The sequence below is a fragment of the Gracilinanus agilis genome, chromosome 5 (assembly GCF_016433145.1).
Source record: "Gracilinanus agilis isolate LMUSP501 chromosome 5, AgileGrace, whole genome shotgun sequence".
Taxonomy (NCBI): Eukaryota; Metazoa; Chordata; class Mammalia; order Didelphimorphia; family Didelphidae; genus Gracilinanus; species Gracilinanus agilis.
Genome location: NC_058134.1, coordinates 57,408,913 through 57,436,545, shown reverse-complemented (window position 1 = coordinate 57,436,545; position 27,633 = coordinate 57,408,913). Strand labels below are relative to the sequence as shown.

Genomic DNA, 27,633 nt, shown 5'->3' with positions numbered 1-27,633 from the left:
CTGATATACTGTGGTAAAATTGAATGTAATGGACCTCTGTACCAGCAGCAATACAATGACCCAGGACAATTCTGAGGGATTTATGGTAAAGAATGCTGCCCACATTCAGAGGAAGGACTGCAGGAGAGGAAACATATAAGAAAAACAACTGCTTGAATGCATGGGTCGGGGTGGACATGATTGAGGGTGTGGACTCGAAACTACCACACCAATGCAACTACCAACAATTTGGAAATTGGTCTTGATCAAGGACTCATGACAAAACTAATGGAAATGTGCATTGGCCATGGGTGGGGGGAGTGCGGGGGGCGAAGGGGAAAGGAGGAGCATGAATCATGTAACCATGTTAAAAATGAATATTAATGTTTTTTAAAAAATGCCATTTGATGGAAGCGAAATACAAGTGGGAACAGTTTAATTATATTTGGGAACATCAGTGTTAGGTGGATTTGATTTATATCGATTATTGTGAAAAGGAAGTATTTAATCTTTTAAAATTTAATTTTTATTGAAATTTTAAAAAAAAAGTAATCCTTGTGTACTGACAAATAACTATCAATGATCACAATGCAAGACATTTTGTATTTTGCTAAGTCATTGAATGTGGCCACACATTGGCCTTTCATACCTTAAAATTCAGTCATCTTCCATATATTTTTAAGTCTATGAAAATATTAATTATATTGGTCTAGAAGTATAGTTATATAAAAATATTTCTTTTTTTACAACTTTTCAGAAACATCTTAATAAACCAAATTAGTCAGAAAATGTTACAAGTAAACTAAAATTTGCAAAAACTGAGATACTGTTTCCAATGATTAAGGTTAAAAGGGTACAAATCAGTTCTTCCTTAATGGAATGGTCTCTTCTTTCATGCCATTTTTAGTAACAGTGCAAATCTTAAGTGAGTCTCCAGATATATAAATATACATATATGCAGAAGTATAAAGTGAGTACATTTTTCTAAAATGATGTAAATTAGATCTTCATCCATTGTTAACCTAATTAGTTTTTTCCCTTTCCTGAAGGAATAGCTTATTCATAGAGTAAATCCCTTTCTAGCAATGTTTTATGTATTAGGTAGTTAGTCAATCAAAGCTAGCCTTTGTGGTAATTATGCAGCCAATTGATCACCCTCAAATCTATAACTCTGTTCTACTTCCTCACTCCCTGTATTTAGGAATACTGTTATAAATGTCACTTGCCTTCCAATTTCCCTTGGGTTGATATGCCCGCTGTAAAGGATACTGTCTTTGCTGACAGAGCCTTTGGCAACCACAGAAGTCAGGACAATGTCTCCATGTTTCTAATTCACCAAAGCATTCAGCCCCTGACGTTTCTATAGATTCAGTTAGTAGCAACTGTCTATCATGTATGTATATTTATGTAACCTTCCTGTCTTTCTGTTTATTCTCTCTGTCCTTCCTGTCTGTCCTATCCATCCTTTCCATCTATCAGTCTATCTCTCCTTCTATTTATGCTTTGTCTTTCTGTCCTTTCTGTCCTTTCTATCCTGTCTTTCTTTCCTCTCTCTCCTTTCCATCTATCAGTCTACTTCTCCTTTCTATTTATTCTTTCTGTCTTTCCATCTTTTCTAGACTACCCTGTCTTTCTGTCTGTCCTCTCTGTCCTTTCCATCTATCAGTCTCTCTCTCCTTTCTAGTTATGCTTTCTGTCTTTCTGTTCTATCCTATCTCTCCTGCCTTTCTTTTTTATTCTATCCTTCCTGTCTTTCTATCTGTCCTCTCTGTCCATTATATCTGTAACTTATCTATCATTCCTATCTATCTATTTATGCTTTTGGTCTTTCTATCTATCCCTTCTGTCTTTGTATTTACTCTATCTTTTTTTCTCTGTGTCCTATCTATCCTTTCCATCTTTTCAGTCTATCTATACTTTCTATCTATTAATGTTTTCTGTCTATCTTTTCTTTCTATCTATTCTTTCTATCTTTACCCACTCTATCTCTTTATTTCTTCTTATTTATCACCTATATATGTGTAATATATGTAATTAATATATCAAAATATGTATGTTTTGTTCTCAGCCTGTGGAAGCTTCATAGTCACTGATTCTATTGGTTCTATTTCCTCGCCTTTGTTCCCGGCCAAGTATCAAAGCAACCAGAATTGCAGCTGGATAATTCAAGCTCAACCTCCATGTAAGTTTAAAGAAAAAAAAAACAACTCACAAAAACATGTCTGTGGGAAAGTTAGCTGTATGACTAATATCCTTATCTCCTCTGTGCTAACAATAAGAAATCCCTCCTCTGCTTCTTTAGGAAGTCCTGCATCCTGATGAGGCAGAGAACAAAAATGGCCTAATCTGCCAGGGAGTACAGTGTGTGTGTGTGAGTGTGTGTGCGTGCACATGCAGAGTCTATCCAAGGGAAAAACATACAACTTTGCCTGGCATCAGATGTAGGGGATCAGAGGTCGCAGCAGCAGTTATCCGACAGAAAACATTGAATGAGTGTGTTAAGCACACACCCTGCCATGTGTTAGACACTCAATAAATAGCTGTTAGATGAATGATATAATCAAAATTAGGAAATCATGGGTATATGGAATGAAAAGACAGCACTCTAGGTGTGTAGATCTTTAATTCAATTTAACAAACATTTATTAATAACCTCTGGGACAACTCCAAGAGACACATGATGAAAAAGGCTATCTACTGCCGTGGAAAGAACAGAGGGAACCTGAATGCATATTGAAACATACCATTCTTCACTTTATTTCCTCCATGAATTTTTCTCTAGAGTAAACAATATGTGTGTTGTTTTCCAGCATAATAGACATAATATATGTAAACCCTAATACAAGTACAATCGATAGCATATTACCTGCCTTTTTGAGGAAGGGGGGCAGGATAGGAAGGAGGGGGGAAAAAAAGAATAAGACATAGATTTTTGGATATAGTTAATGTGAGAATTTGTTTATTTTGTATAAACATATTTATTATAATTTATTACACACAACTAATTATATGCTTTATATTATTGCTACTTTATATATTATATTGTTATGTATGTTTAAAAAAACCCTAAAAGGTAACAAAAAAACTCAACCTACATGCTAGATATTAGGGTTAAAAAGACAAAAATGAGACAGTTCCTACCTCCAAGGAACTTACATTCTATTAAGGTGAGACAAAATGTCCACAAATAAATATTGGAAAAATACCCCAAAATGCAGTGATGTACTAACAGCTGGGGATCAGTAAAGGCCCCTTGAAAGAAGTGATGTTTGGTTGGAGCCTTAAAAGTCAAGGATTAAAGATTGGAGGCGAGAAGGAATGGTATTTAGATATTGGTGCCTTCAGTGGAAATAAAGTTTGGTAAAAGGATGGCTTTGAAGGGAGAAGATAAAGAGATCTATTTTGAACATATTGAATTTAAGATGTCATTAAGATATTAGTATATGTTTGGAATTCTGTGTGTGAGTGCATGTGCATAAAATTATATAATTATACATGTTTTATATATACACACATTATATAGTCTAGAGAGATAGAGATATTTGGGGTCATCTTTCAGGGAAATAGTTCTTGAACTCACAGGTGCTGATGAGATCTTTGAGAGAGAAAGAAGAGATAAAGAACTACCCAGACTAAGAAGTCAGGAAATGAATGATGATATAGTGAAGGATATATTTCAAAAGTCAAAGGACTAGTTATAATATAATATAGAGGACAACACCTTGAGCCCCTTGATAAAAGACAATGAGGTTCCCATTGACGAGGTAAGTTAAAGAGTCTCTAAGGTCCGAGCATAGGAACTGACCCTTGGCCCCAGAGAGGGAGAGGTACTGCTTCTGTTTCTAGGGCTAGTTTTTCAGAAGTTCTCAGAAGATACTGACATTCCATTCATTTATATTGGGACCATGGTAAAGCTCATCTCCTTAGAGTACCTTGCTTTCCTTCTTAAAAAGACCTTTACCATCTGGTCCCTATTTCCTGCTAAGCTATTTTGATGCTGCATCATGTATGGCACAGATCACCCCACCCCCTGCATGCCTCCTCTTGGCTGTGCTCGGCCAGTCCTATGAAGCAGCCCTTTAACTCCAAAATCATTCACTGTGATGGGCTTACATCTACCTGTGCTTGCCTCATGCTCAGGGTAAGATGGGGCAGGGAACGAGTGAAAAGCTTCAATCCAAACCAACTTGTTAAAAATCCAATGTTTCATACTCCCAGTTTCTGGCACTTTTCATGCCAGTTCCTTGTTATAGTTGCAGATTTAGGGTTAACCGTTCTGTGGGGACTTTGACTGACATGGGTACCCTGGGAGCAAGTGATGTAATCTTCAGCCAATCTGTACTCAGGAAGGTGGAGCTTCAGAGTCCCTTGCCAGAGTCAGACACTCAGAGGAGAGACCCCAGCCTCCAGCATCGGTCTTTTCAGCCTGTTATTTATTTTAAAATGAGCTACAAACCATTTAGATGAAGGACCTCTCTAACCCCAGCTGTGGGCACAGCCAGGAAAGGAAGTGGATGGAAGAGATCTCACTCTGAAGATTAGGGCCCCTGAAGGAACAACAAAAGAAAAATGTACCCAGGCACATGGAGTCCTGGGAGGGATTCAAAGCTTCCTTTATTAAGCTCTGAACCTTCAGGCGTTGGTTCTTCCCTTTATAAGTAAAGTAAAACTATGGTTTAGTGTGTGCCAGTACAGGAAAGGCATTATGTTTTCTTTCACACACACAGAATCAGAATATAAGGAAAGAACTTCTATTCTTAACTAAAATACCTTTTGGAAAAAAGGCATTACTCATGGGAAAGGAAAGATAAGTCTGAGTCTAATCACCATATAGCTGAAATTCAGGATCCCATGATCCTCCTTGAGGCTCTCTTCCCTGACAATGAATCCCTTTCTGTCTCTCTTTTTACTGATGGACCGACCATCCCTTTTACTTCACTCTAGACACTGTGGAAGCTGCAAAGGGTATCCTTCCAAGGAGAAGCTCATTGGCACAGTCCTTAGACCATAAAACAGACACCCAAACATTGTAATAGGGCACAAAGCTATTGAAGGAGTACTGAAGAGTAAAGTGCCCCCCCAACCACCAATCCTGTGCAATCTGCCAATGGGCATACAAATGCACTAATAGTCCCTTGCCCTCTCCTTTCCAGGAGAACCTAAATTCTCTGCTGCTGGACCTTCTGTCCATCTCTTCCTTTTCTCAACCCTACGTGGATGTGCCTTTGTAGAAGCTTAACTTAATGAGGAGATAGGTCCTTCCTGTGTTCTGAAGAGTCCCTCAACCCCCACCAGCCCCAAAGAGAAACCTTCTGCTCCTTACTTCTCCCTACTTGCCTCCTTTTATCATTAAACCAGGTCACTGGATCACTATTGTCTACAGAGTACTTAGAGGCTTCTTGTTCCCAGTAGGTATAATGAGACTTTTAACTTTATCCTCTTCTCTATTACAGTTAATCACATCACTCTTTCTTTCACTCACTTTGAACTTGAATCCAGCACCAACTGTTCAAAGGACTTTCTAGAAATTTTGGATGGAAGTGACTATGATGCCCCTCTCCAAGGTAATGCATCCTTTGCCTTAAGGCCATTTTTTGGAAAGTTGTTCATCCATTTGTTTTCAAGGTAAGAGCGATTTATGGCAATTCTATTGCCAGAACCCTTTGCCATAGCTATCAAGAACATCAAACCAAGTGAGACATGCAAAACGTGTATTAAAAAATCAGAATTGCTCAAAAGTAGATATAATTTCCTGTTTGAAAGATCAGGGCAAAAATTTACTGGAGAAGATTTCTCTGAGGCTCATGAAGATAACAAGTCAGGACAGTTAAAATAATTAGGGTAGCTACAGTAGATGGATAGATAGCACTTAAGACAGGATAATTAAAGACATGGAAACTATTCCAGAAACACGGATTATTTAGCTGTTTTTGCATATATTCATTGTGTTGCAGTTTTAAAAAACCTTCAAAAATGGAAGACACTAAGCATCTTCCTCACCTGGAAAAATGGCTTTTCAATTTTGAGAACTTTCTTGTCAGGAATCTCTCCTCTAGCTGTTACACTGATATTTAAATGTATTTCTTCTGGCTTTATTCTCAAAAGGACATGGAAACAATCATCTGCCACTCTCTGCATTAGAGACTCCCTTATTCTTAAAAAGGCTTTCTTTCCTGGTTCCTATGACCTTTTCCTAGAGCTTAGTCATTTTAAAAAAATTTTATTCAACCCTGTGTTTTTTACACTTCTTTTATGGTATACAGCAACAATAACACAAAGGGGGCGTTTAGGTGGCTGAATGGAGAGAGTACTGGTCTTAGAATTGGGAAGATCTGCATTCAAATCCAGCCTCACACATTTCCTGACTTTGTGGCCCTGGGCACAACATTTAACTTTTCCCTCATCCTCAGTTCCTTCAGTTGCAAAATGAGGATAATAATAATATGTACCTAACAAAGTTCTCATTAGCATTAAATGAAATATTTTAAAAATGTTTTGCAAACCTTTAATTTTTATATAAATATCAGGTAGGGAGTGCAGGAGAGATATTTCTGGGACTGGAGTCAGGAAGACTTCTCCTCCTGAGTTCAAATCTAGCCTCAGACACTTACTATTTTGTGACCCTGGGAAAGTCACTTAGCCCTGTTTGCCTCAATTTCATCATCTGTAAAGTAAGTTGGAGAAGTAAATGGCAATCCACTCCAGTATCTTTGCCATGAAAACCCCCAATGAGGTCATGGATGGTTGGACATGATTGAAACTAGGTAACAACAAAATTATCATTAATAACTCATTACTAGCCTCTCTTAAGTGTTTGACTAGCACAAAATATTTAGGCAGATCACCGGCATGCCTACACATATGTTTACTGTTTCATCCCAGACTCATGGTCACTCTGTTATTTATTTTGGGTCCTAATTTTATTTTTTTTTTACCATTTTTACAAACTTCTTTTAATTCATTTATTTTATTGAATTCCAGTTTTGAATTTACTTAAGTCTCTCAAAAAAACAGCTATTATTCTGCCTTAGTAAAAACTCTGAAGAGTGAAGGACAAGAAATAGGCAGAGTTAAGTGACTTGGCCAGAAAGTGTCTGACACCATATTTGAATCTAAGTCCTCCCAATACCAGGACTGGTGCTCTATCCACGGTGCCACCTAGCTTCCCCTTCTTAAATCTCTTTGAATTCTGATTCAGTCTTTTAAGGTTCTTACTACCCATGCCTCCCCAAATATGATCCCATTCATTGGATCTCTAGCCCACCAATTGGATCTCAAACAAGTGAGTCAAATTACACGGGTTCTAGAATCTGACTTTAAAGGCAGTAAGTATTATTATGTTGCTTGTATTTCTATGCAACTTCACAGGTTTAGTGCTTTGCCTCTGTCTTCTCAAACCCTCCACCTTCCCTCTAGATGTTTCTGATTCCATTTTGGCCCTCCTTACTCAGCAGGATTTATGATCACTAATTCACTTTTGGGAATCTTCGATGTCAGGACACTTGTTTGCTAACTTGCCTTTAGCAAGTTGCTTCCACACGCTATTAATTATTTCCAAACCTGTCCTAATGTCCAGATAAACTATACCAAACTATTTTGTATTTCCAAACCTGACCTAATGTCCAGATAAACTATACCAGACTACAAACTATCTTCTCCAGTAGAACTTCACCCAGTGAAAGGTTGAGGAAGGATTATGGGAATAATGACATTTGGTAAATATACTGCCCTTGGGGAACAGCAAGGTGACTCGGGGGATAGAGAGCCAGACCCTGAGATGGGAGGCTCTGGGTTCAAATGTGACCTCAGATCTTTCCTAGATGTGTGATTCTGGGCAAGCCACTTAATACCCTTTGCTAATCCTTACTGCTCTTCTGCCTTGGAACCAATACACAGCATTGATTCCAAGATGGAAGGTAAGGGTTTAAAAAGATGATATCCTGCCCTCTGTGATATAATGCTGTATCCTTGCTTTCCTGTAGGCCGATACTGTGGCAGAAATATGCCATTACCTATCACATCTTTCAGCAATTCCTTGACATTAAAGTTCATCTCTAATGCCAATGTCAATTTTGAGGGCTTTCATGCTACTTACACTGCATCGTCATCAGGTAAGACAAGTTTACAACAACTTTATCAAGCTCATGAATTTGAGTACACTGAAAATGGACTCCAACTTTGTTTTTTTCAGAAACAAAGGAGGAGGCTATTCTTCATTTTCTACGCTTAATGAGTATTTTTCCATGATTTTTTTTTCTACAAATATTCTAATCCTAGAGAATGAGTCCTAACTGCATTAGCTATTGGATGTCAATGGGTACGACACTTAGAATTCATATTCATCTCAGTTCTATTTCTCTTGAACTAAGTGATTTGTCTAATTTGCCTTTTCAGTAGTTTAGAGCCTTCATTTGTCAAATGGTCACGGCAGTGTCTCTTTATTATAATATGTGTGGATTGACTACAGGCAAGTTTGAAGGAAAACGCTGTGAATAATTTCAGTTATTACACTGAAAATCTGTTATAAAATGCCCTCTATCTTCACAGGTTTAATTATCTTATTTGATCATGTTCCCATTAAACACTAGTTATGCCTTGTAATTGCATTAATGATATTTCAAAATATCATTGGGTTTGTTTGGATTTTTTGTTTTGGTTGAGAAAATCAAAATGGAGGGAGTAAAAAATGACTTGTTCAGTATTGAGCCACCCAATTCATTCTCATTCCTTGTTCCTTTTCTTAGATGTTATGATATTTGTTAAGGAAGGATAAAATTAACTTGTGTTTAGATCAATTTCAAACGATTATAGTTTTTTTCCCAATCATAGAATCACAGACTTGCAGTTAGAAGGGACCTCGGAGGTCATCTAGTCCAATCTATACCCTAGGGAATCATCTTCACAGTATCCCCAACAAGTGGTCATCTCATATCTACTTCAGCCTATGAAGAGGTCCTATCATATCCCATCCCTCCTTGTTCTGTCTCAGGCCAGCTCCATACATTTTGGGAGCAACTTTGATTCTTAGGAAGTTCTCCCCCCTTACATCCAACAAAATGTACAACCCATTCATTATACAGTAACTCTCATTCCTTGCTCTATAGATCTAGTAGAACACTTAATCCATCCTTATTGATATCATTCAGTATTTGAAAACTGTAACCATATTCTTTGACCTCTAAGCCCTCTCCCCAGGAAACCCTTCTTTATTCCAGTTAAATCGTCAGCCTATGTCACCCTTTCTGAGAGAGAGAGACACCAAGATGGAGGAAATAGAGGCAGACAGACAGACAGATGGGGAATGAGAGAATACAACCTTAGCAAAGAGGGAGAAAGAGACTTTAGAATAACAAATAACAGTAACTCAGTGATATGGTTATTTAAGGTTTTAAGTGTTTTCCTCATAGTGACCACTTGAAGAAAATAGTAAAAGTATTATTATTATCCCTCCATTTTACATTTGAGGAAACTAAGGCTCTGAGACATTAGTCTTCTCATAGTTACCTGGGAAGTGACCAAAACAGCATTTGAGCCCAGGTCTGAATCCAAACCCAACACTCTGTGCCCATTGTCTTTTCCTTGATAAGAAAATGTATGGGCTTCTCCCTCTCTGCCCGTTATTCTTTTGAGCTGACAGAACTTTTCAGAGATCCTATTCCTTGCTTGACTTGACAAAAAATGCTCTTTGTTTTAAACATCAATAACATGGATTTCCTACTGTGAGACCTGAAGAGCAGAGATGTGAAGATGTTTGGCACAGTGCCTCGCACATAGTAGGCAATGAATAAATATTTATCGATTGACTGATGGAGTAACACAGGAAAAAAAAAAAGCATCTCCTTTGGTGTTCTTAATGATTTCTTTCAGGCTCCTTTATGTTTTACAGTTGGTTCTTTCCTCTGGTCTTTACCTTTTCCCTCTCTGGCTCTCATTTCAGCTTGTGGCGGTACTTTCCATATGGCAGAAGGCGTCTTCAACAGTCCTGGCTACCCGGATATTTATCCCCCCAATGTGGAATGTGTCTGGAACATCCCTAGTTCCCCTGGAAACCAACTGCAGCTGTCGTTCATGTAAATCCACATCAGGGGTTTATTGTTCACTGTTTAGTTTAGTTCAGTTAAGTCTGTAGGCAGGAAAAACTTTGTTTACTGGAAAAAAACAGTTAAAAGCATTTATGTCCATTAATTTGAAAAGAGAATGTAGTTGGGGACTTTAGGGAATCTACAACTAGCTTTCTTATCTGTCAGTCATAACTGTTGTTATCAAGATAGTATTCTAGGCAGAATAATTACAAAGATCCATGCAAAATGCTATTGAATTTAGAGATCAGAGTTCACTGTAGATTCCTCTGTACTCTTCTGGTTCAGAGAACACTAGAATTGCCTCCTCCTTTAAGCCTGGGGCTTTCGAAGAGCTCCATGAAATGTCCTCTTCCACCAATCATCTTACTGCAATTGGTCCTATCCTCTCCACACTCATGGCTGCAAAGAGAATATGTTGGTGGTTCCCAAACTTTTTTGGCCTACCACCCCCTTTCCAGAAAACATATTACTTAGCCCCCTGGAAAATATTTTTTTTTAATTTTAATAGCAATTAATAGGAAAGATAAATGCACCCGTGGCCATCACCGTTTCCCTGGATCGCTGCAGCACCCACCAGAGGGCGGTAGCGCCCACTTTCGGAATCACTGGATAAGATGGTAGACTCTATGGTATTGCACTGCCAGCAGCCTCCTAGCTATATGACATTGCTCTGACTTTGGGTCTGACTCCATTAGTTGTGTCTGGGATATCAATCCAGGGAAGTACAGAACTTTGGACACATTCAAAGGAAGGAGATGAATATTTATTAAATAAATGCCTGTTATGTGCAAGGCACTCTACTGTTTTATAAATATTATCTTATTTGATCTTCACAATAACTTTTGGAAGTAGATAGTATTATTTATCCCCCTTTTGCAATTGTGGAAACTGAGGCAATATGAGGTTAAATGAGTCATCTAGAGTCACAGGCTAGATTTGAACTCAGATCTTCTTGACTCCAAGATTAGTGTTCTAAACAACTGCACCATGTAACTGCTTCTAGATTCAGGATGAATAATAACAACTAACATTTATATATTACTTACTGTGTGTCAGGCACTTTACAATTATCTCACTTATTCCTTATGGCAACCATGGGAGGTAGGTGCTACCTTTATCCTTTTACAGGTGAGGAAACGGAAAGAAATAGAGGTAAAGTGAGTGACTTGTCCAGAGTCCCACAGCTAGTAAGTAGCTAAGGCTGGATTTAAACTAACTAACTAGTCTACCTAAGTCCAAGCTTGGTGCCCAATCCATTGAATTGCCTCTGTGTCCTGGATTGATCCTGATCATGCTGTTGTAAAAATAAAATAGGTGAGCATCCAAATAAAAGACAAAGAACTAGAAAATAAAGGTTAAAAATTGTTTCTAGATACTTTTGATAAATGTTATCTTCAGTATATTCAGTAATCTTCAAAGTATCTTCAGTAATAAGTAAAGTGAAGCTCAAAGGTGAACTTCCCTTCAGGGCCAGGTGCAAGAAACGCTAAAGAGACTCTTGTTTATGAAAAATAAACTTTTTATTTAAATATATATATAAGGGTAAAAGGATTTCTAATTCTAAGGGATTCTAACTCCACCTAAATAAACTCCCAGGTCCCGCAAGGAACCCTTTCTCCTGTGGTTCACAGGCTACGCTAATCCTCCCTAATCTAACTAACCAAATTTATACTATTCTAAATAAACCTAACCACTCTAACTCTTAACTTTGCCTTTAAATTATAAAGATAACCAAGGCTAGCTTGTTGAGTCTCCACAAGAATGAAGTTAGGACTCTGAGCCTTAACAGACTCAGAGTCCAAACCGAAGACCAGGTTTTGTTTGGTCTTTTTCAGAGTTTAACCAATCTATAGACAGTAATAGATAAATGAATAGTGTTTCCCAAGTTGGAAAAGAAAACACTCCCCTCCTTCAAGTCTTTCCCTCAGACTGAGATAGAGAGAGGCAAAGATGTTACCTTCTCCAGCCCTGAGAGACAAAGAAGCCGCATGTGGCTCTTTGGACTGCCAGAAGCCCCTCCTACAATGCCACACCCAGAGAGTGTAACTGTCATAGAATAATAGTTATAACTGCCACCAGCTGAAATTAACACTCTCTCTCAGCTCTATTTGAAACTCCAATTCTTCCTCGAGCAGCTTCTCTATTTCTTATCTACAAACTAATAAAATATGACTTATTTTCTAATATCTTCCTTATACTGTGTACTTACTACCTGTGTGACCTTGGGCAAGTATCTGGGCTTAACCTCTTTGAGCTTTCACTTCTTCGTCAGTAAGATGAAGGGCTTCAGATGAAGGGCACCTAATCTCTGAGATCTCTTTCAGACCTAAATCTGTGATCCAATAGATGCATGGTCATTTAGATCCTTAGCATTGGGCTTAGGAGGTGGAACAGATAGGGTGAATATTGCCAGCCAGGGGAATTATTTTCTACCATGAAAGGCTCTCTGGGTAGCTTCACTGACCAGTTTCAATCCTCATCTGTGACTAGCTCAAGCTCTCTACAAATTCATGCGATAATTGAAACAAGCCTCATATTCAGAACAGTAACACTAACTTGGTACAATGAACACAGGGAATACTTAGCAATAGCTCTTGTTCCTTGTATATTTTTATACTCAAAAAGTGATTCACTGTGTCATAGTCACATAACTCATAATTCTCCTAGCCGTTTTGGGCTCAGTTTTAGAAAACTGTGATTTTCATTCCATAGTAGAGAAAACTGAGGCAAAAAACTAGAAGTAAGAATATTGTAATAGGAAAAATTGACATGGTCACTGCATAAGAATTATTCCTTCTGGGCAGCTGGGTAGCTCAGTGGATTGAGAGCCAGGCCTAGAGACAGGACGTCCTAGGTTCAAATCTGGCCTCAGACACTTCCCAGCTGTGTGACCCTGGGCAGGTCACTTGACCCCCATTGCCCACCCTTGCCACTCTTCCACCAAGGAGCCAATGCACAGAAGTTAAGGGTTTAAAAAATTAAAAAAATAATAATTAAAAAAAAAGAATTATTCCTTCTCCTAGAAATGTCATATTCCTCATATCAAATGGACACAACCAGACCTGTTTTCAATCTGTTATTTATTAAGTGACTAATTATTAATTGAATGATTGTTATTAATTAAATTTATTAAGGCATTTATTAAGTAGCTCATATGTGCCAGGCAATGTGTTTAACAGCGGGGATATAAATGTTGTTATCGATGAATAGTTTCAGTCATATCTGAATCCTCATGACCCTTTTTTGGGTTTTCTGGGCAAAGATACTGGAGTGGTTTGCCATTTCCTTCTCCAGCTCATTTTATAGATGACGAAACCTAAGCAAACAGGTTAAAAGTTTTGCCCAGGACCACATAGGTACTAAAAAGGAATGCAAATAAAAAGCAGAAAAAAAAGAAGACAATCCCTACCTTCTGAGAACTTAAATGGTAATAGGCCAAGACAACACATAAAGAGGATGCTGAATAAGGGGAAAGGGGTAGGAGAGAGATGAAGGTAACTGATCCAGAGGGCATAATAGAGAAAATCCTGGAAAGTCAAGACTTCAACCTAGAAGCCAAGACCTGAATGGTTCCAGACAAAGAGTAGGCAAGATTAGCAGGATAGAGAATTTTCCACTGGGTGATGTTCAGGGTTGGAGTGAGTTCTCAGGGTTTCTATGGTTCAATCTGCTTCAAAAAGTCACCTTTGCTTCTCAAAAGGAAAAAAAATGGATCAGATGATGATGATTCATTATTCACATGGCAGAGAGTTGTTCTTGATGGAATACTAAAGTTAATCAAATAAAGACATTATTGCTGCTTGAAATGCACTGAGGATCAGCAATCATTTAGTTGTTGCCCCCCAAAAAGCCTGAGTGAATGGAGTATTTTAAACCCCTATCTTCTGTCTTAGAAATGATACTAAGTACCTGTTCTAAGGCAGAAGACTGGTATGAGCTAGGCAGTTGGGGTTAAGTGACCTGCTCAGGGTCACACAGTTAGGAAGGGTCTAAAGCCAATATTGAACCCAGGTTCTCCTAGCTCTTTATCCAGTGAGCTACTTAACTACCCCAGTGAATGGTATATTTTAAGAAAAAACTCAGATATTTGCTTGAAATCATGCTTTTATTCACTCCTTTTCTAATTTCAAAAGGCACTGTACTTTCTGAGATATTTAATCCTTATTTTTCTGAGTCATTTGCCCTTAAAATTAAGAAAATGTCAAAGTTAATACTCAGTACTAATCTCCAAAACTTTTTGAATCCATTTAAGCTTGTATATTTCAATTAAAGATGAGAATTTCCACTCAAACAGAAGGAAACTAAGTTGAGGGACGCTGTTCTTATTTTTAAACTTTGTCCTAAAAATAAAAAGGAAAAAAAAGAAATCTTCTTGCATTTTATTCTTTAGTAAACATTGAGCAGAAGGTATTATACAGGAAAAAAGAACCCCAAACATTGTTTTTGAGAACTGAATCAACATTTGTATTGGACTAATGGATTAAGAGTTTGATTGAACAAAATTTATTTTGCAAAAAGCACAATATTATAGATGCTAATTATTGAAGAATGTCTTTATTGAAGGGCCTGAGGGTTAACCCTGAATCATACTGAAGTATATCCAGATGGGAAGTTGGATCTAGTTCATTATGGGTTGTGTGAACTAGAAACATATGAATCAGATTATTATTTAAAAAAAAACACATTGGGATGTAAGTGTTATAGTTAGGGTGGGGTAAAAAAATAGAGAAGAAAGCCATGGAAGAATCAGCAAGAAATGAGAAGAAACAAAACTCTACAAGAATAAAAATGAATTTTGTACGCTAAATACCTAAGAAATGTCCTAGATGTACTATTTTTACATTTGTAATATGCTTTGGGAAAGCAAATAGGATTGGTTTCAGTTCAAGAATAAATGGTATAATGAGAAACAGCAAGGATCATACTATTTTTATTCTGTATAGCATTTTGGCAAGTGCCCATAGCAAAGCATGTAGGGAATGAGTGAGATTTGCTTAAAAACAGAACCAGAGCCACTCTAATGAATATGACAGGTGTTTGCTGGCCTTCTTAAGTACCAGCAGAGAAAAAAAGGTAAGCCTAATAATGGCTGAACTGCTTTCCCATGGGAAATAGAGGGTGGGAAAATACCCATTAAACTCTAATCAGACTTTAAAAAAAAAAGTTTGAGTTAGAGAAAAAAAACCTTGATTATAGGACGTATGTATATGTATATACACACACTCTATATATATAGAAAAAGGATATCTGTATAATTCATATAGATTATATATAATGTATGTATATAATACACATATACATATAATTAATTATGTTTTCTATTTTTGATTACATTATGATATATGATATATGGGATATATGTGTATATATATACACTATACATGCATATAGACACACACAATTACACACACTTATGTCCTGAAATGGAGTTCTTTTTTATTTCCTCTAAAGTGAACTCAAATTTTTTTTTTAAAAGAAAAGGTCCAATTTAGAGTCTAATGACATTTTTCCACCCACCATTTCCCATGGGATACCAGTTCAGTCCGTAGGCACATCTTTTTCCCATTCTGGTACTTAAGAAGGCCAGCAAACACCTGTCATATCCATTAGAGGGGCTCTGGTTCCATCTTTGTCCGTTCCACACGGGAGTTTTCTGAAGGTAGTTTGCTTGGTCCATTTAAATTAATCTTCCTCCTGGGCAGATTAAATCATCTTGGTTTCACTTTCAGAGAAACACAGGAAAAGATCTTGGGTCAATTTCACAGTTGGTGATCTGGGTACAGATGGCTTAATAACGAAGTCAGAGGACCATCTAGACCCCAGCCACTGGGACGTAGGCAGGTGAACAAGAGCCACTTGCTAAAAGGCGGACAGTCATGTCTATTATGAGAGACTAAAGCCAGTAACCAATTTGAGAAGAGAAAGGAAAAGCGGAATGACAAATTTGTGATTTGCTAGTGCCTCCGTGGACATGTCCCTGTTGGCTTCTTTTAGAAGTATGAGGCTCTGAAGACAGCTGAAACCATTCTCTGCTTCTAATATAGCCAAATAGCCCATAAAACGTACCCTTTAACTCCCTCTGGAACCAGTTGTAGACAGAACAAACCTAAACAATCTCTTGTCCTTTGGGTTCCAGACCTTTCACTTCCACAGAAGGAAGAAACAGGACCTTAGTGCTAGTCCATTTCCCAAGATATTTTAGCTCAAATTCATCATCCTTGGAGTATAAAACAAAAATTACACAAAATTAGAGAATAAAGAATACCACCCTCAAGAAGCTTTCCTTCTATTTTCTGCCTAACTTTAAATTTTTCTTTGTGTTCTTCCTTTCTCCTCATTTATTCTACTGCAAAATTCCAATTACGCCTCATGAGTTTGTTTCAATAACAAGATGCCTTTTTGAGAAGCTTATACTAATTGCCCCAAATAGGACTAAATATATAAATATATTCCCAACACAGGAAATAGGAAATATAGGATATAGGAATATAGGAACATAAATAGGAAATATAGGATATAGGAAAAATATAGGAAATGGGAAAATAGGCATTCCTTATGTTTGCTTTGTAGGTCTAATCTGATTATTCTTTCTTTCAAACCAGAACTTTCCAATTAGAAGAAACTGAGGACTGTACCAAAGATTACCTGGAGATCCGTGAAGGAAATGACACAGGGCACCTGGTTGGGCGGTATTGTGGACGCTCTTTATCCTTCAATTACACATCAATTATTGGACATAAATTGTGGATCAAATTTGTCTCGGATGGTTCAGGCAGTGACATAGGCTTTCAGGCCACATTTGTCCACAGTAAGTGAATTTGTATGTTGATGACTTTTAACTTACTTTTCTCAAAGCTGAACCTATTATTATTAACTTGCATCCTTAGGATGAAACATCTTCAGTAATCTGCTCAAGCAGAAATCATTGTTCCTTTAAATCATAATCCTCTTTCTTCTGTACTCTGATTTTTTTTCCCACCAGACCTACTTAAGGAAGCAAATTAGATTTCAAGGATAATAAAGTTCCAGGGCTATCATTCTATTTCCTGATATTTTTTTTATATTCTTATTCGACTTCATTTTTAAGAGTATGTAAATTTTGTTTCAGGACAATATGTGGAACAAAGGGCAATACACTAGGATGTAATATTGATTTGTATGTATTTATAAAAACAATTCTATTTATTCCATTCTAGAGAGCTACAGTTTTATACCTTTTGAACTAGGAGACATGAATATGTCATCTACTACTACTACTACTACTACTACTACTACTACTACTACTACTACTACTACTACTACTACTACTACTACTACTACTACTACTACTACTACTACTACTACTACTACTACTACTACTACTACTACTACTACTACTACTACTACTACTACAACCTTTTAATTCATTGTGGATGCTCAAGTAGTTTGCCAACAAAAAATGCCCAAGCTTCCAGTCTTATGACCTTGTTCAGTTATTTTCTAGAATCTTTCAAATTGAGACTTTTTTTAGTATCACATATTTAGAGCTGGGAGGGGACTTCAAAATGATCTGGACTCACCCCTTCATTTTATGGGAGAGGACATGAGGGCCAGAGAAGGTAAGAGTCTACCTAAAGTCACACAGATGCTAAGAGATAGTCTTAGATCCTTTTGATGTCACATCCCCAGCACTATAGGGCTTCACCTAAAGAAAGGAAGCCACATACAAATTTAGATTTCTAATTTTTATTACTTTTGTTTCATGGTAGAGTAGAAATAACACTGATGTTGGAATCAGAAAACCTGGGTTTGAAGTCCAACTGTGCTTGCATGGACTTGAAGAAGTCTAGACCACTCAGTAGCATAGTGGCTAGTGTACCAGACCTGAAATCAGGAAGTCCAGAGTTCAAATCCAGCCTCAGATTTACTAGCTGTTAGACTCTGGGTCAATCACTTTCTCTCTGTCTTTCTCAGTTTCCTCAACTATAAAATAGAGATAATAGTAGCATATGTTTCTCAGGATAGTTCTGAGTATAAAATGAGAAAATATTTGTAAAGCACTTTGCAAACCTTAAAATGTTATATGAATGTTATTATTACTACTGCTACTACTACTACTACTACTACTACTACTACTACTACTACTACTACTATTATTATTATTATTGTTTCTCTTATTATTCACCTTAGTTTTCTTTTGTATCAAATGGAGGATTTGGATAAAATTACATAGCCCAGCTCTAAATATGTGATCCTAAAAAGTCTCAATTTGGAAGATGCTAGGAAATAAATAAACAAGGAAAACATGGTTATAAGACTGGGAGTTTGGGCACTTTCCTGTTGGCAAACTACTTGAGCATCCACAATGAATTAGAAATATTATTATTATTTTTAATAGTAGATGTTTTCATGTCTCCTAGTTCAACAGGTGTGAAACTGTAGCTCTTTAGAACTGAATATATAATCAAAGCTTAACAACTGCTTGCTAATAGATATAACTTTAGGATCTAAGTCCTTTGCTCTTTAGGTTCAAGCAGGAAGTATGGCCATGCTTGTTTTGCTCTTCTAAGGGCAGGAGACTAACTGCACACACACACAGCCAGTCTCTTGACAAAGAGTCCTCAAGGGTAGCTTTTAGAGAAGGCAGCGCCGTTCACAGCAGTACCCTTTTTCCTAGGATTTAATAGCCAGCCCAGGAAGGCAATCTTTTTTAGCATCCAATAAAGAAACCACAGTCAATTAGAAGTTCATCCCTTTCAGCATCCTTTGCCTTTTGTTTCCTTGATTTTATTAGAGACCCGTTCTAAGGAAGACTGATTTACCACCCTCTCTTTCTCCCCAGCATTTGGCAATGATAATATTGTAGGATCTCACGGGAAAATTGCTTCTCCATTATGGCCCAGAAATTACCCTCATCGCTCTGATTATCGCTGGACAGTGAATGTGAATGATTCTCAAATTATCCACGGCACAATTCTGGAGATGGACCTAGAAAAGTCAACTGGCTGCTATTTTGACAAGTTAATGGTGAGTATCCCACAGCACCCACTGTCTGGAATTTGGTGACGAAATAGCTATAGCCAAAGAAACCAAGGCTTTGTGTCTTCACAAGGCAAGAATGTTCCAAGAATCCAGTACTATCTACTCAAAAATAATGGCAAAGGCTGGGCACACTGGGAATAAGAACAAGAGGGCACCACTAAAAGTCAATCTGGAAAAAAATTAGCAAATGGTCCCATCTGAGAGTGGAAAGGAAAGAAACACCTTTCCTTAACAGCTTCCTCCTGGATTCTCATTTTGTTTGGTCACACTTAGGAGCTTCAACAAACAGAGAAGTTCCTGAAGAGTAAGGGAGGGCTGGCAAGGGAAGAAAAGGCACTGAGGAGGCTATAATAAACATCCTACGGTAATGGGGAGAAATTATTTTGGTGCTGCATGGATTGTACTTGGATACTAACAAGACACCCAGTGGCATCACTACTGAATATAACTGTGACCCTATATACAAACACATGTGGAAATGGAGTAAAGGGCCAGCCAGGAGTGAAAAGCAGTTCTCCTACCTACAAAACTTTATACAGCTTGGCTTTGCCCCCTCATGCTTTGTCCCAGGAAAAAGGGTCTGGGGAAATTGTCCTCAATGCAAATAGTTTGGAAAGAATGTCAAGCAAAAGCTGTTAAATATCTATTCTAAATTACATAACGTATATTGGTTTTTATTCATTCATAGTTGTATCTGATGGCTTCATTATTACTCATTCATGTTGCTTTATCTAAGTTTTATCCTGATGAACTATTGAAAAATCATCAATACTTTCATTCATAAATTCAGAGAGGAAAGGAGATGCTTGGGAAATTTAATGTAACACACACATTAATTAATAAAAATAATAAGCTTACGTAGGTGGCTCAGTGGATAAGAAAGCCAGACCTGAAGTCAGAAGGACCGTGGTTTAAATCTGGACCGAGACTTGTGGCAAGACTCTTGACCCCAGGCAAGTTGCTTAACTGCCATTGCTAGCCCTTACTGCCCTTCTGCCTTAGAACCAATACTTAGTGTCCATTCTAAGACAGAAGGTAAGGGTTTTTTTTTTAATAATAATCAATAGTTTATGCTTCTGTAGCTGACTGTAAACATGCTGACTACGTGAACTGGGGCAATTAATTTAATTTCTAAGTGCTCCCAGGTAATTGTCTTAGATGATAAAGTGCAGAGTAGATGCCAACCTGCATTGACATAGAGGATTTCTTTATTAGACGTTCCCTATCCCTGTACTGTGGCAGGACTTATGAAGGGTTGAACATGACTAATAAACATCATACCTATGCCAGGTATAGATCCAGACCAAGCAACAAAAAAGCAGATTGGTTATTGTGGACATTAAACAGCCTCTTAGATTGAATCGGGGTCTTCAGAGCTGCTGATTTCATTCTTCCCTGGCTCCATCACCTAAGTTAGTCTAGGCAGGGTCATTGGTTAAGAGACTTTTGTGCCTTCACCAATCAAATCACTCTGTTCATATTCCTTTCACAGTTGCCAGTGAGGCAGTCCCATTCTATTTTCATTTTCCTAATAAAATTTAATTGTAATAGATAAATTGTAATAAAAAGAGAAGCATTAAAACATAATATACAAACATACACTCTATATTCAATTAGCTCCTGAGAACTACCCCATCCCAAATATAGCAACTTTTTCTAGACTGATCTCTCTATCTCTGGATGTCTTTGTCTCTCTGTCTTACTCTGAGTTAACCTGGAAATTCAGTGTACGTGCAGTGAACCCATGACAAGCTAAATCTTTTTTTTTTTTTTTTTTTTTTTTACATCTCATGGTTTTCAGGACAGTCCTACATAAACAATACACCTCTTTTTCTAATTATTTTTCCCTTTTGAAGATATACCACATACTTCTGCTTGTACATAGCCCATTATTAAAAATCTATTGCAGCTTAAATCAAGATGACTATGAGTCTTTTCTTTACCTCTTGGCTAATAACTTCGATTCTTCAACAGTGATGGTGTTCCTAGATGTTCAACATGATTGGGAAAGCATTTGAGTTTAAAAGAAGATTTTTGTGCTGGGAAACAGCTTTAATTCCATTGAAAACATTGCACAATTTCTCAAACTCAATTTTGCCAACTCTCTGTCTCCTGTTTTGAACCTATCTAATTTGTATTTGCAGTTTCTGTCCCCAAGAAATGAACTAATGAATTAATTCAGTTTCATCTAGTAGTCTGTATAATGGGCACTTTTGATCTATTTAGTTTTTCCTTTACACATTGTTAGGTAAATCTCTAATTTATTTTTTTGGAGACTTTAATGCTATTTCAAACTTTTGAAAACATGTAAATCACACTGAAGCACCTTCTTGCACTCTCTTCCTTTTCTCCTTTTTTCCATGTCAAGCCATTTTTTAGTATGATTTTTTTATTCATGTCAAGTTTTTAATCTCTCTCTCTTCTTTCTTCTCCTCCTCCTTCTTCACCTTCTCCTCCTCCTCCTTCTCTTCCTCCTCCTTCTTCTCCTCCTTCTCCTTCTCCCTCTCCTCCTTCTTTTTTCCTTTCTGCATGTTTATGTTTGATGGAACTTTTTGTTTTCTAGTGAAACTTATGAAGCGTTGCTAAGAATAATGGTTTCTTTTTTAAAATTCATGATTGAAAAAAATGCTGAGCTTCAATTAGAGGTAATAAAAAAAAATGTATTTTTTCCCATCCAAGCCCACAGATGCCTTGAAATTTATCCACAGACTACTACATTGAGAATCTCTACTCTCTCTTCTTTCCTCTTACCAAAGTGGTACAGAGAGGGAATTGGGGGAGGGAAGAGGCATTCTATGCATGAAAACCACTTTGATTGTAGTCCTTCCCTATTTCAGCTATTATTTGAAATGGAAGAGATTTCCTAATTTGATTGAGCTTTTGAAATTATTGATGTCTTTTCTCCAGTAAACATCTAGTTTAAAATTTTTTGCCAGGTCTTATAGGAACATTCCATGCTACTTAGCTATATGTGTTATTTATATTTAAATCAACTAACTGAAATTTTTTAAAGATTTGCTGTTTTTATTTTGACTTTCACAGTGTGAAATTTCTAAACAACTCCCCATTTACTCTTCCTTTATGAAAAGACAAAATTTGTCTAAAGTCAATGCTTTTTTTGTCATACTTTTTATTTGATCTTCCTAGATCTATGATGGTCCCAACATTCACTCCCGACTTATTGGAATTTACTGTGGGACAGAAACAACTTCCTTCACCTCCTATCGAAATTCTATTACATTTCGGTTCTTCTCAGACTCTTCCATCTCAGGAAAGGGATTTCTTTTGGAGTGGTATGCAGTAGAATCTCATATGAGACTTGTCACACCTACCATTGCTACAGGTTTGTATCTAAAGAGAAGCACAGTTGAATTTATTGTTTAAAGATAGATATATGCATTAATCAGCATTTTAAAGAATTTATCAGATATTCAAAACTGCAAGCCAAGTGTACCTATGAAGCTTTACCTAAAAATATTATTTCTGTGCCCAAATATTCTTGGGTTCATTGTACAGGTAATGTTGGTTGGTTGGTTGTTGCCTTTGTACTCTAAGAGGACCAAAATGATATTACTGGTGATGTCTTGACTCACTCATAAATTGGATTCAAATGAGATAGAGTCACACAAAGTCCTCAGCCTCACTCTCTCTTCTACAGTCATCAAAGTCCAGTGGCAAGGCGAAATCCAAGATGCCTGGTGGCTTAGAATACAATAGATGACGTTGGCTTCTTCATTGTTTGACCAGTCTCTGAGTATTCCACACCACCCACTGCCACTGCCTTCATGGCTACTGAAACAAACTGTTCTTATCCAGCCTTTCCACTGGTGGAAAGTCTTCACATGTCTGAGTTAGATACCTGACTAACTCTTCAATGGTTCTGAGGTCTGTTGGTTACCCTTGTTATATTCATAACCTAGGAAATGATGGATGCCACCTTGAATGACAGGGAAGGTAGTTGGAAGACACGGAATGTTCCTGGGTGCTATGAGCCAGGGGGCAAACGTCAGTGGCATCCATCATTTCCCTGATGATGAATATAATACCCTCAGCCTGGTTTAGCCTGTCTGCAGAGATGGTTAACTGAGGAATGACTACTGCTGGCTCAACAGGTAAGGAAGGAGTATGGAAGAGTGTGGAAGGAGCCCTGGCTTTAGAATCAAGGGAGCTGCTTTTGTTATTTATATGCATGGTTCTGGGAAAACAGAGACAGACAGACAGACAGACAGACAGAGGTGGGGAGGGAGAGATAGAGTCACAGACAGAGAGAAAAGGGAGCAGCTAGAAAGCTCAGGAAGACCTGAATTCAAATTCTGCCTATGTGACCCTGGACAAATCATCTGGTTGCTGTCCACCTTAGCTTCCTTATACCTAGGATCACACAGCTAGTTAAAGTTGACCAAATGTGATTTCAAGTCTTCTTGACTCTAGGTCAAGCTTTCTATTTCAGGACCACCTAGTTAAAAAAGAAAGACTGTTCCCTCTCCTTGTGGAGTTTACAATGTAATGCAGTGATTCCCAAAGTGGGCACCACCGCCCCCTGGTGGGTGCTGCAGCAATCCAGGAGAGCAGTGATGGCCACAGGTGCATTTATCTTTCCTATTAATTGCTATTAAAATTAAAAAAAAATTAATTTCCAGGGGGGCTAAGTAATATTTTTTCTGGAAAGGGGATGGTAGGCCAAAAAAGTTTGGGAACCCCTGGTCTAATGGAAGAAAGCAATACATAAAAGGAAGCTGAAGAGGGAAAGGAAAGGTAGAGTCATAAGGGACTCATCTAGGTTTGAAGAGAGCATAATGGCCGGCACATGCATCTTTTAAATGAAGGTTTGGGAAGGTACTGTCCAGTCAGACCAAGCGTCCTCAAGAGTAGAGGTTCTCTGCCAGGGCTTCAGCTTACTTATCTCTAACATGAAGGGCTCACACAAGATTATCGCAGAGATATCTTCTGGCTCTAGATTCTACAAATAATCATGCCTGAGCACATACCTGAGTACATTAGGCAGTTTCTAGGTTTTTCAAAGTGAATTGAGGACTTGGGATTTATAAAATCTTCTATATACAGAGTAATTTTTTTGGAAATTTCTGAAAATCTGCATTTTAAATACCACAACTCTTGAGGATCCCCAAAAAAGACATATTCTTTTGATCCACATTATAATCTAAATTTGTTCAGACATAAACCCATCCTCACTGGCTGGTTTTAAGCCTTCGTGTTTCAGGATAAAATTAGCCCACATTTTTTAAAGTAAAAAAACAACAACAAAAAAACACTGAAACCTCAAATCCTCAGAGAAAGTTTATTCAGCTAGCTGGGCTATATGAGCCTTTGTGCCTTCTTCTGAGGAGCCTAGCCAACTGCAAATAGAAGGAATGGGGTATTTGTTGCCCAATTCTTTATATTCTTCTAGTAGAATAAAGCATGATTTTGTGAGATATTTCTTCAGAAATACTTCAAAATTCTCCTTAAATATTTGGTTTTGAATATAACCTTTAATTGAGGGGAGTGAAACCTTTGGATATAATATAAAACTAGACACATACATTTAGAAATGATTATTTTCTCACCTTACCCTTTCTACATATTTACATCAATAAGGTTGACCCACAGAGGTAACATTCATGTGTATAGAGGACTCTTATTTTAGTATTTCTAGATGAGATGTTCTTTATTTTTCTTTAAATGATGAAAAGATTTCATTATATCAAGCATATACCTTCTCCATAATTATTCATTTTACATGTTAAAAAAATCAGAGAGATTAATAGTAGCACCATAGATTTTTAGAACTGAAATCTAAAAGAGCACCAAGTACACCTTTCTTCTGTTTTACAGATGAACAAACTGAATCCAAGAGAATTTAGGCCAGTTTTATAGAAACGTCAAATATAACGAAAATTGAGAAAAGTTCATCAGATCTTTAACAATTAAGAATCCTTGACGGGGGCATCTAGGTGACTCAGTGGATAGAAAGCCCAGCCTAGGGACGAGAGGTCCTGGATTCAAATTTGTTCTTAACTTTAACTAGCAAATCACTTAATCCCAGTTACCTAGCCCCTATTGCTCTTCTGCCTTGGAACAATACTTAGTATCAATTCTAAGTCAGTTGGTAAGGGTTCAAAAAGAAAAAAAGAATCATTTACTATCTTTGAGAAAGCGATTTAATTGGAAGGGTAAGGTCAGATTCCAGAGTCCTTTTCAGCATGAAGGGAAGGAAGTAAGCATTTAAGTACTTACCTGTTATGTCAACTACCCTGTGAGATAGGCACTGTTTATTATCCCCATTTTATAGTTGAGGAAACTAAGACATAAGGAGGTTAAGGGCACACAGCTAGGAAGTACCTGAGGCTAGATTTGAGCCTAGCTGCTCCATAGAGCAGTAAGCAAAGTAGCAGGAAGGGGAAGTGTCTTGGTGCACTGGAAAGAGCACTGATTCTGGAGCTAGAACACTTGGTTTCAAATTAGGTCTCTAAGGAGTAGTACCTTTGTGAGCTTAGGCAATTTATTTGCTTGGGTTGGACTCCAGAAGATGACTAAGGTTCCTTTCAGGTTTAGTCATGATCTTATGATAGATTGACTGGGAGGCTGGGCTAAGGAAAGGGAATTCAGAGTGAAGAGCTTCAAGGTAGGATGATTTTGAATGGAGCAAGGTCTATGTTATGATATTACCTTTGGGTGACCAAAGTAAAGCCAATATGGAGGTCGTAGGATTAAAGATAACTGAAGTAGGAGGCTGGAATGTTTTCACAGTCATATTAGGGAGTGCAGAAGTCACCAAGAATGGAGTGGAGAGAAAAACTATGAGCTAGATATTAGCTAATGATTCTTCCCATCCTAGTGCATTGGGAGAACATGTAGGGATTCATGTCAGCAGAAAAAATTCTGTCTCTATAAAAGAACTGAGTCCTGTCATTCTCCACTGGTGAGAGCCAGGTCATTCACTAAACCTTTTTGGTCCTCAGTTCCTCATCTATACATTCAGAAGGTTAGACTAGATAGCAGCTAAGTGCCCTTCCCTGCTCTAGACTGCAGACCCTTTGATCATTCCAAATCTCTGTGTGAACCCAAAAATTGTATTCCAGGGACCTTAGACATGGTTTCTTTTTCTTTTTTTCTCAGTATAAGGCGATAAGATGGCTTTATAACTTATAATACTTGGTTGCCACACTTAGTACATTCATGTTGGTTTATTTCTTAAAAAATATTTCAATGTATTCTTTAAGAAATATTTCTCACTTGATTATCTTAGTTTAGTATAGACTGTTATTTCAAAGCAAAGACAGAAGTAATACAATTTCCTTTCTTGATGGAGGTAATTATTAGTTTTTCTTCTCCTCACAGGTGCCTGCGGTGGTTACCTAAGAAGTGGGGAAACTCCAGGGTTCTTTTTCTCTCCCAGGTGGCCTGAAAATTATAACAGTGGGGCTGATTGTAGTTGGGTCATCCATGCCCCAGATTCAACTGTTGAGCTCAACATTCTTTCCCTGGACATTGAATCCCACCAGTCATGTGCCTACGATAGACTTGTGATCAGAGATGGTAAGAAAATAGAGATACTTGACATTTGATGAAATATTATGATTGGTTGATTGATTGTTTTTCTATCAGAAACCAAATGGTCAAAGATGAACAGCCTGTTTACTGTTTAACAGTAATAATGGTGTTGAAACAGTTTACATTTATACAACACTTTGTGATTACATAATATTTTACATAAACATTTAATTTAATCTTCATAACAACTCTATGAGGTAGATAGACACAAATATACTACTCCCATTTTATAGATGGTAAAACTGAGGTTCAGAGAAGTTAAATAACTTGCCTAAGATTATACATGTAGTAGTTAAGCTAGAGATCATGTCTTCACATTCCAGATCCAATGATGTTTCAGGTTCAGCCACATTCCTGGGCTTCTCACTTATCCAAAATTGTCAATAATTTAAAGAAAAGAGTTGTTATCCTCCAAACTGTTCTCATAAATGATCAGTTATGTTTTTCCCTAGAATTTGAAAGGCAATTTCAAAGTAGTGCAGCCACTAAGAGAAAAATGAAGCCTGTTAACTCAAAATGAAATATATTAATAGATCCTTTCTTTCTTTCCTTCTTGAGACAAACTAGAAGATGAGCCAGTAAGTTCATAAATTTTAAGATTACAATGGAGACTTTCAGAAAGGGAATGCCTTACCCTATTCTCTCTCTCTCTCTCTCTCTCTCTCTCTCTCTCTCTCTCTCTCTCTCTCCTGTCTCTTACTCCTGTCTCTATCTCTGTCTGTCTCTCTCTCCATACACAACACACACACATACATGCAAAACCCAATTTTAACCATTAAAGCTGGAAGAAATCTTGAAATCATCTAACTGAGACATTTAAATAGTAAATTCAGGTTCATGAAATAGCACTTTAAAGTTTGTGAAATACTTTAAATGCAGTGCTACTTGGTTCTAACAGCAACTGTGTGAACTAGATATTTGGATTTATTATTATGCCCATTTTCCAGAAGAGTAAACTAAGTTTCTCAGAGATTAAGTGGTTTATGTAAATTCACAG

At 37.4% G+C, this 27,633-nt stretch overlaps 1 protein-coding gene across 1 annotated transcript in view; it reads left to right on the top strand.

Moving 5' to 3' along the window:
- Positions 1–27,633, top strand: part of CUBN (cubilin) — a 304,566-nt gene that overhangs the window by 169,827 nt on the left and 107,106 nt on the right. The window contains exons 33-40 of the mRNA XM_044678922.1: positions 2,048–2,161; positions 5,433–5,543; positions 7,962–8,090; positions 9,917–10,049; positions 16,664–16,869; positions 18,883–19,067; positions 22,230–22,425; positions 26,424–26,621. Coding sequence (XP_044534857.1) covers positions 2,048–2,161; positions 5,433–5,543; positions 7,962–8,090; positions 9,917–10,049; positions 16,664–16,869; positions 18,883–19,067; positions 22,230–22,425; positions 26,424–26,621 — 1,272 coding nt within the window. The remainder of the gene's footprint in view (positions 1–2,047; positions 2,162–5,432; positions 5,544–7,961; positions 8,091–9,916; positions 10,050–16,663; positions 16,870–18,882; positions 19,068–22,229; positions 22,426–26,423; positions 26,622–27,633) is intronic.